The 10,270-nt window shown below is 44.8% G+C and overlaps 1 protein-coding gene across 4 annotated transcripts in view; it reads left to right on the top strand.

The window, feature by feature from the left end:
* The window catches only part of DHRS3 (dehydrogenase/reductase 3), a 39,572-nt gene that overhangs the window by 8,769 nt on the left and 20,533 nt on the right, over positions 1-10,270 (top strand). For 3 of the 4 annotated variants that reach the window (XM_026095501.2, XM_026095500.2, XM_026095502.2), the window contains 2 exons: positions 588-656; positions 2,699-3,154. In XM_026095501.2, the coding sequence (XP_025951286.2) occupies positions 2,960-3,154 (195 nt within the window). In that variant the 5' untranslated portion in view covers positions 588-656; positions 2,699-2,959. Of the gene's footprint in view, positions 1-587; positions 657-1,538; positions 1,865-2,698; positions 3,155-10,270 lie in introns of those variants that run through there. The other variant, XM_064525649.1, reaches the window with a different exon arrangement.

The raw sequence follows: 10,270 nt of genomic DNA, 5'->3' as shown, positions 1-10,270 counted from the left end.
ATATTCACAAGAGTAGTCCCACTAGCATCAAAGGAACTGCACATGTTTTAAATTAAGAATTTAATGTTGTCCTTTAACTTGAATGACAAGTAAACAGTGTGTGTAGTAGTATTGACTTTTGTATTTTAACTGTGCCTATGGAGATTTATGTATCAAAATGGAATGAACTAAGGAATCAAAAATCAATTTTACTTTGACAAGCTTCATATCCTTTCATTTTTTAACACTACCCCTTTCTGTACCAGAAAGTTGTTATATTTGTTACCAGTCCAGACACTGAGTCATTCCTGTTTAAACCAGACACTAGGCTCTCTGTGTAATTTCTCTTTCCCCTTCAGAGTTTTTGGACTGAGATGAAAATTGTAATGCCAGGTGCCTCCCCCAGCTCCGTTTCTGAAGGTATTACTGTAAAAACACACAGAGGTGCTAAGTGCTGCCAAGCAGCAATGGAAATTCTCTGAGCTCTGGTTCTTTCAGATAGAGCTAAGTTAGGGATACCACCTGAGTCTGAAAATAACTATAGACTGAGAGTTTCCGGTCAGATCGCTTCAACTTTTTCTCTCCCCCGCCCGAATCTCTCTCGACAGTGTTCCTTGTACGACGAGGCAGTGACGGTCATCTGGCCTGTTTCGTGTGGGGTAACCGGGCACTTACAGGTAAGAACGCTGCAGCTTTCTCATGAATGTTATTTTATTTTTTCTGGAGACTTGCACGGAAGTTTTAACAGAGCTGGAGTTCAAGGGATTTAGATGTGGTTCATTTTTTTGTGTTAAAAGAGCCCGTGTGATACAGGTTTTGAATGTGGACGGCACCAGAAACTCGGTTGCTCTTGTTTTTGTGAGCGGGTGGCCTCCGAGCGCTCTGCTGGCATACGGCCACTTTGAACTGTGGCTGTTTTCCGGAGCATTTGTTTGATTCTGAAACATGAAATCTAATTTATTTTCCAAGGGGGTTTTACCTTCCTAAACCACTTCTATTAGTTTGTGTAATATAACTTGGCTATGCATAGGCACTTAGACTCACACACTTCCAAAATTGATGGTTTTCCTTTAGTAGCTGGAGAAAGTAAAGAAGTTACAGAAACGTAAAGCAGTTTGCGAATGCCTTTCAGATTCGTCGTTTTTCGGTATTTCTAGTTCTTACCACTAGATGGCTTCCCAGGACAGCTGATAAAGGTTCGGGCCTCCCGAATCACCATGTGCGTTTGGATTCTGTTTCATTTTGGCACATTCTTAATAACATATACAGTCATAAACCCCGAGGTCTCCTCTGCGTGGCTGAGAAGACAGCAACGCGAGGCTGGACATGCCTGAGCATCTTTTGACCTCCTAAAAACTTTGCACCTTAGATTATTTTGATGGCAACCACAACTAGTAAGTCTGTATGAATAGCTCTCTGCTCAAATGTGTAGTTAGAGCCTCCTCAGAGGAGCTTGAACAGTGCAACTAAATATATAACTTACCTAGCTAATGCCTAACCGTGTAGAAAAACGAGCTGGGGAACCTAGTTGCAACACACTTGCCCTTTCTCCTGTTACAACATAGCAGTAAAGTGCTAGGGAGACCTTCTTGTGTTGCAACCGTGCCCTGGTGACTGGACAAAAGTCTTGGGAAAGGAGGAAAAAAACACAGCTTTGATGTGAGAGGTCTCCCTGCTTCATTCAATGGTTGCTTTTTTATTGCCGCTGCTACTAAAAGCACCGATTAGCAGTTTTATGCAACGTGAGCGCCTGCCAGCTGGGAAAATCCATGAGGAAATTCCAAACTGTAATTCCACGCCGTCCAAAACAGATCGGCCCGATGCTAATGGATATATAGTAATAATCCAGCCTCGGCTGGGTTCAGCCCAGCAGTCCGGGGCTCGAGTAAGTTTCCCACCGGCGCCGAGCTAACCGGGGCTGGGGCTGGGGCTGGGGCTGGGGCTGGGGCTGGGGCTGGGGCTGGGGCTGGGGCTGGGGCTGGGGCTGGGGCTGGGGCTGGGGCTGGGGCTCGGGCTCGGGCTCGGGCTCGGGCTCGGGCTCGGGCTCGGGCTCGGGCTCGGGCTCGGGCTCGGGCTGCGGCTGGGCCGTGCGCGGCTCCGGCGGCACCTTCCCGCGGGGCGGCGCGGCGGGGCGCGCAGCGGGCGCGGCCGCCTGCCCGGGCGAGCTCCGGGGGAGGGGAGAGCCGAGCCAGCCACTCACAGAAACAGTAGTGAAATCTCCCCGACACTTTAACTGTCAATCAGGCTTAATGGGGTATAAAACCTCCGCGGCGCCGCGGCGGTGATCGGCAGAGCGCAACAGGGAGCAGGGAGCGAGAGCCGGAGCTGGGGAGCGCACGGCGTCGTTGCTGCCCGGGGCTCGCGGCTGCTCCGGGGAAAAGCCGGGAGAGGGGCCGGCGCAGGCGGCTCGGGACGGAACGCCTAGAGATATTTATAGAAACTAAAGCAAAAACAACAACCTTACCCTGAATAGACCCTTTCTTAAAAAGAACGTCCCGGCAATTCTGTCTCATTTAAGCAATTTCCTGAGTCTAAGAATAGAAATGAGCTGCCTGGAAGGCGCTGCAGGCTGAAATTTGGAGTCATAGGCTGCTTTATTTTCTTTCTCCGAGAATAAAACCCTTCGATTTGGATGCTGGATTTTTATGTCGCTCTTTGAAACGGAGGGATGTATGGTTACTTTTGATTTTACTTTTCTTCTCTCTCTTTAATTTGAAAGACTGTCTTCCAGTTAACAAGGAAACCGTCTTACCTGCATGTGGCAATCCCAAAGGACACCGATCAAGACACCGGGGAGCAACGTGGTTTTCCGCACTGTTTTATTCCCGCCCCACTTTTTTTAGGGGGGGGCGAAGGATTTTTCCAGGCCGCGAATCTCCTGCCCCCAAGTTTTGGAAGGGGGCTGAAGACTCGGCACCCGCCCGGGGGTGCATGAAGGGTGTCGCTCCTCCTCCCCCGTTAATCTGGCAGGAACGAGAGGATGAGCTGGAAGCGGCTGGGCGCTCTGCTGCTTTTCCCCCTGCAGCTGCTCTGCCTGGTGGCGAAGGCCGCCGCGTGCCTGGTGCTGCCGCCGCGGCTGCGGGACCTGTCGGCGGAGACCGTCCTCATCACCGGCGGCGGCCGCGGCATCGGCCGCCACCTGGCCCGGGAGTTCGCCCGCCGCGGGGCCAGGAAGGTGAGCGGCGCCGGGCCGCGCCGGGCCGGGCCGGGCCGGGGGGCTCGCTGCCCCCTCGCGGCGCCCTGCCGGCGGTGGGACCGCGGAGGGGCAGCGCTCGCGGTTGGCGGCTGCTTGCGCGTCGCCGGGGGCGAGAGACAGGCGGGGAGGGAGGGAGGGAGGCCCGGAGCCGCCGCGCAGGCGGTGCGCGCTGCTCGGGAGCTGCCAGGCACCCCGAAACCCTGTGCGGGGGTGCGTGCAGGTGAATCCAGATGTGGGAATCCATCAGGAATACAAAAACCCAACCCCGAAACACTGGAAGAAGGCTTGAGGTTTAAACTTCCATCTCCTTCCCCTTTAGGGCAATGAGAGGGAGGAATCATGAAATTAAACAGCTGCATAAATACTCCTCCATGTGAGAGTGTGAATAAGAGTAAATACAGAATAAAGAAGAACTGAAACACAGAATGAGAGAACACTTAAAGCAGTACTTGCATGTAGCTGGGGCTTGTTTTTTTTCACTTTCCTTCCCATGGAGCACAGTTTGATGTGTGTGGCGTTGAGCAGCCCTGGCATACAGCTTGGAGGTGTAAAGTGTGTCAGCATTGAACTTTGATGTTTGTATATGCTTGTGTTTAAACATCGTGTTGAGATTTACAAATCCCCCAAGGTCGGACAAGCAAGTTGACTGACCTTTGCACCCCAGCAATTTGCTGGAAGTGTATTTACGTTATCTGTTAGAATACCATGCTTCATTATTTATTTATTTTGTGAGGCTGGTTGCTATGCTAAGCTGCAGTGCTGAAGTGCCACCATTTCTACAGCTAATTGAAGAGCTCCTGAGCTGCGGTTCAGCTAGATGCTGCACAACAGTAATCAGCCCTAATGAACCAGCTGACGTGGGCCAAAAGGAGAGGGAGCTATTTAAAACGAGTGGGGAGAGCTGAGGATGAAATTATTGTAAACTGATACCGACCGTAGTTCATTTGTAGGTCTTCTCTATCAAATCATTACATGTCTTAGAATAAACAAGAAAATAAGGAATTCTTGGGGAGATTTGCACTTTTCTCGTATGGTGTTACAAACTCCTATGCGATTGCTACTTGTTGTTTACAGCATTGGGGGTTTTTTTGTCTTATGTTTTCTGCCTGCCTGTGATCAAGGTGTTCCAGTTTTTGCCTTTACTGAATTCTCCTTTTAGTTAAATCACTGCTATTCTGTGAGTCAGATGTGGCACTCAGCAACTTTTGCCCTCTGTGGTACTTTGACAGCAGCACGTTTTCCCTGTAACACAGAAGCATGCTTATCCTTCCTCAACGTTTGATATGGAAAACTGCCTCTAGGTGTGATAGTTTCCAATCCCTTTGCTCTGAGATTTCACTGCTGTCCTGCCTGCTGTGCTGAAACTTGACTTTCTGTATTTAATGCAGTCTGTAGAGTGCAAATCTTCTATTTAGCAGTACTGATTTTACACTTTTCTCTTAGATAATGGAAAAGAACTGGAAAAGATTTGAAGTGACTAGCAAGTCACCTTTCAATAAGACCTGTAATAGTTAGATATTCTGTTTTTCTGCTGTTTGTCTTCTACTGCGATTGTTTTACTGTTATGTGTAGAGCGTGAGTTTTTTGATGATAATTAACAATTTATTATAAATTCTGACTGTTGTATGGTATATTCATGATATTCCACGTTTGGAAAAACACGTGCAGCAAAGGCACGAAATTCTGCGGCCGTGCATGTTACATAGAGGTGGATGGAAACTGTGACACCCAAATTCAGATCCTGATGCTGGGTGTGCAGTATATCTTGGGAGAGTCATCACAGCGCGTGCGCGCGCAGACATAGTGGCGGGGTTTTGGAGGTAGGCGGCGATATACACCCATATTTTTGAGATTAGAATCTTCTGCAGGACAGGTTGGTGGAGACTGTCAGCATATGCAATTTCTTCTGATAATTAGACTGGGTTGGATTTCACCTTATACGCTGTCTTTTAACTCCATTGCTCTGCCATTGTGCCTCAAAGATGACCTGGACAGATACATGTCTATGACCGTTTCCTTCTAAAATGATGTTCTTTTCTCATGGTTGTTCGCTGGCGTCTCTGATGAAATTGCCAGCAAGGGGACAGAGCAGTGTCAGTTGTGTTTTTAGTTTCAGAAATGTATATCTTCCAGTTTTTGGATTAAGACTACCAGTGGTTTTCGGGCAGTAAGAGACTTTAGTCATTAGACCATCCCTGTTCCGTAGTGCCAGGTGTACGCTAAGAGGTCGAAGCATCCGCACTTTGCTTTTGACTTTGGGATAGAAGTTTTCACAAACTACTTGGTCATGGGAGGCACCAAGGATTTAAATTTTCCTGTAGCACTCCTGGAAAAAACTAAAACACACAAATGTGCTGTAACAGAAAAAGTGATTTACAGAAGATACGGGACATGTTAGTGTTATGAGGGATGAATAGCACTGAATCTTCTCCAGAGATACTCAAGTATTGTAATTCAAGTTAACACTGCTCCGCAGAGATGTGTCCAACTGGGGAGTGGTTTTGCTGCTGTTCAAGTCCTGGAGAAAGGTACTTTTTGCTTTCAGTTTGTAGTCATTTGCTTGTAAAACTTTCACTATTGTTGGCTTTAACTCTTGAGAATTTTGATCACACTTGAAATATTTTTGACCAGTAGAGCATCACCTCTGTCTTAATCTCACACATTGGTAGCTTTATTAAGGAACTTGGCTTTTGATACTCTGTGGGTAGCCAAAATGGCAGAGTTGTATCTGTGTGTTTGAAAAGGGGGAAGTGGAGATTTTCATAGTTTGTAACAGTTTGTGATTGAATGCCCATGAAATAAAAATCCACTTCCAAACCTTAATGATGTTTCTTAATGGTGTCTTGCAAAGAATACACTGCATAACTGAGTTAATTTTGGGAAGACTGGCTCCTTTGAACAGTGTTTCTTGCCTGGCTCCTTTGAACAGTGTTTCTTGCCTGGCTCCTTTGAACAGTGTTTCTTGGAAGAACAGCCATATACAGATATGGGCAGTCAGGGGACTGTAAGGGCTGAATGGATTAATTCACTGATGGTTAGAGCTGGAAAATATTACTGAGTTCCTCTAGGCCTTTCCCTTTCCCTGCAAGCATTTTTTATTACCGTGTCCTTGCCAGAGATCTGTCAAAGCTGTTTCTGATGATCTCCAATGTGAAGGTTTGATTATGTCATTTATATGTCTTGCTCTTTCTCAGGTCTTCTTTTAGGGCATTTTTTTGATGTCTAATTTTTCTTCCTTCTATTTTAAACTTATTTTGATGCTTAGTTCTGATGCATTCTGGATTATTAGGCGTTGGATTAACCTAATAAAACTAACTGAAAGAGTTGTAATTATAGTATGGAAACACTTTCCCCAACTCCAGTATGTATTTTAGGATTCAAGGTTATATGACCATGACTTTGGAAGAGTATCTTCAGCCTTTTCTGTTGGAGACTGGTCAAAAAGCGTTGATTTTCATTAGGCTTTTTATTTCCACTGAGAGTTGTGGTCTCAAAAATGATCAATATGGATCTTCGGTAGCATCTCTACAAGGGATCTTATAGCGGTGCTTTCCAGTTGTTTCTTTGTGATCATTTCTGTTATCCCAGCTTGTTTCGTACTATGTATATTTTGTCCTACTAGATTTGGTCTAAGTTGCTTTCTCTTGCTGTGATGTGTTTGCCTTTTTGGTAACCTCAGCTATTGTTGGATGGACAACTGGGCGTCTAGGGAATCAGCGGTGTTCTCGGCATGGGAGATGTCCCCAGAATACCAAATGGGCTGTGGGCAGCCACGGTCTTGTGTTAGGGTGAGTCTGCTGCAGACGAGAGTTGAATACTTCCCATCCACCTTGTTGAGAGTTCTCCACATTCGTCGCTGTGCAAGAAATGACCCTGTATGAGCGCTGCAAGATCCCTCCTGTTCTCTCCTCTGGAGGTTCGCTTCCTGTGTTACAGGAGATGAGGCGACTCAAAGGACTTGCATGCTTGTGCTTTGGATGAGGTAAGCCGTCTGGAATATCTGGACAGACAGGAGTCCTTACTAGATGGCAAGGAGCTACTATCACCAAAAAAAACAAGAAACGGAAACCTCGCTCTTGCGCGGAATGTACTGCTTGATAGCCATGACCTCACGCTGTCAGCGCCGGGATCGAGGCGGTTACGTCTGCAGGTCCGCAAGGTGCTTTTAACAGGGTGGCAATGTGATGGGCAGCTGTACAAGCCCACAAGCATAATCATATAGTGATTATTTTAGAATGGTGAAGACACTACTTAAACAGTTTTCAAAGCAAAAATTTTTACAGATTTTCTTCTGGTTTACGTCCCTCTGGACTTTTTTCAGGCTACAAATAAAACTAAGTTCTCAACCGTTCTTTCTCAGTCATTACTTTACAAAATTTTCAAGGTCAGACCTTAATGTCTTTGTTTAGGAAGATATATTGTCATTTGGGTCTGCAGTCCTCTTTCAGTTCGTTTTCAGTCTAAACAATTCCTCAAGTCCTTGATCAGTTTTTACAGAAGTTCCTTGCATAAGGTGTCACCTCTGATTTACGCTGCTTTACACTCTTTTCATGCTGTACTGTTACTGGCACAACTGTTTGTGAGGCAATGGTGTGAAGGGTCTTTTCAGTTGGATTAATTCTCTGGACTAATTTGCAGTTGAGCATCCCAAATAACTGTGAGGCATAACGGAAAGGATTGCCTAGGGCTGGGAGTAAGAGGTCAGTGGAGGAAGGAGCTCTGAGGAGGGGATGAGAAGTGCTAAGCTGGCTCCGCTGCCGAGAAACCTGGGCCAGTTTCCCTCCATGTTCCAGTAAATTCAACAGAACTGAAAACCTCATAGAAACTGCAGGTGCCTTTTAAAACTGGAGAGTTTCAGCTGAGTGAGATTTTAGGCTTTGGACTCTAGTTTGGGTGGGAGTATTGCATATGCAGAGACTATACAAAAATGGTGATGAAGTCTTAGAATTTAGTCTGATATGCCCAGAAATGGAAGTTTTTGAACCTTGTGAAATGAGTTTTTGCAGCGTTCTTCCCCGTTGTGTACATAAACTGTATTTAATTCTAGGAGTATTTTAATTTGATCCATATTGATCACATTGATACATTATCATCCTGATCTGTATACTTTTTTAGACCAATGCTATATATTAAAAGATTAACCGCACTGTGATAACAGCTGGATATAAAAGTAATACTCATCTCCTTAAGTGACGACATAGTACTGAGACTGATGCTGATGAGTGACTAGAGGAGTCACTCAGAGCTGTGCCCTTTCTGAGGTGTAGGACAAAAGCTATTTGGACTATCTCGCATGGATTTCAGTAAGAGTTCGTAATCCAAAATGCCTTTTGAAATATTGTTCAGTCTCAACCATTCATCCCTGATTTCACTTCCAGAACCTCTAGAATTTTCTGCTAAACCGTGTTTGAAAGATAGATCTTGCATGAAGAAGAACCGGACATCAAAGTCTTAGCACGCAGGAATTTTAATGTGCCACAGAGGTCCATCCAGACAGGCTGCAGTGTTCCAAAGCAGAAGACGTTCAATTTGTCATGTACGAAGGAGTGCAGTTGATGTGCTGGAGGAATGGGGGAAGGGATGAGCTAGCACACCTGAAGTAAATTCAACAATAAGTCCTTCTGCTTGTTGTCTGTCCATTTTTAAATCCCCTGCAGCTGGGCCAGTCATCAAGAAGACACTTGTGTTCTGCAAGTAATAACTGATTTCTGACATGTATCTTATAATCTGCTCCGAGTTCAGAACATGAATAGACTTGACCTTGCCACCCCAGAGGAGAGTAATGTAAAGGAAAGAGTTGATTTAAAATCAACAGAATTTCAGAACTGAGAGGAACTGTTTTTCCAAGAACATGATTAATCACAATGTGTTTGTTTTTAGTAGGTACTGCGATCTAACATAATGAAATCATAAAGCCTTTAAGATGATATTTTTAAAAGAAGTGGGCACACTTCTGGTGTACTTTACCCAATGCAGATGCAGCAGGCAAATGTGCTGCACAAATAGATGTTTAGTTGGCCGAGGGTACAATACTTTGGAAAAAAACTCAATGTAAAATACATGTATATATTTAGAACAAAGTATCTTTCCACATACTGAATCCTTTTTATGCCCAGTGGAGATACCAGAATGGCAGATAGTCCATGTAGCTAATGCATTTCTCCGTAGTAGTTTAGCAATCCAAATAAGTAACTAGCCAGATTGAAAAGATAATTTCACATGTCTCAAAGTGAAACAGATATGATAACCTAAAAGGGAATGTTGCATTGAAGGGATTTATTTTTTGTGATACTAGATTCTAAGCATCTATGATATCAGATGATTTAGATATTTTAGTACAATGAGAAAATTTGCCCATCATGCAAATAGCAGGATATAGGTCATTAATCTCTCCTGTTGTGTGAGTAAGCAGTTGGAAAGAAACATTTGAACTGAACAGTTTGGGGTATATTTTTAATGGCGGTAAATGCACTTAATCTTACAGTGAACTCTTAGACCGTGTCTTAACTTGACAGTGACCAGAATTATGTGAAAAATTGGGGAGTGAACATTTTCCCATGTCATGCAAAATAATACAATGATTTGGAGCTTTCGGTGCTTTGGCTTTTTGGTATGAGAGTATAGGTTTGATTGAGCTGCTTTACAGAATCTCTGGAAAGGCTTTCTTTCTGTAAAGATTATATACTGACAGCAGTCTTATTTAACTGCTTCCTGTTACTCTCTTGTTGATTGAATTTAAGGATGGGCAAAGAATCCTTGCATCAAGTCCCAGGCTCAGATGGCATCAAGCCTGCTATGTGCACTGGCCAGCAGCTTGAATAACATGCTGGATAAGTGTCTGTGACTGGCAAGTACAACCAGAATTTATCAGATACCAGGTCTGTTGATGCCCATGAAGAAACATATTCCCTGAAGCTGTTTTAACTTACCATTTAGAACATGCCTGTCATTTGTTACCAAGCATATTGTAAGGAGAATAAATAATGTTAACAAGAGGTGGAACTTGCGGAGTAACAGGCTTGTCTTATCACATGAGGATATTTTGTGGTGTCATGGGAAAATACTGTCCTGTTGAGACAGCATTATGTTGTCACG

Source organism: Dromaius novaehollandiae, chromosome 24, assembly GCF_036370855.1.
Source record: "Dromaius novaehollandiae isolate bDroNov1 chromosome 24, bDroNov1.hap1, whole genome shotgun sequence".
NCBI classification, from domain to species: Eukaryota; Metazoa; Chordata; class Aves; order Casuariiformes; family Dromaiidae; genus Dromaius; species Dromaius novaehollandiae.
This window is presented reverse-complemented; position numbering and strand designations above follow the sequence as displayed.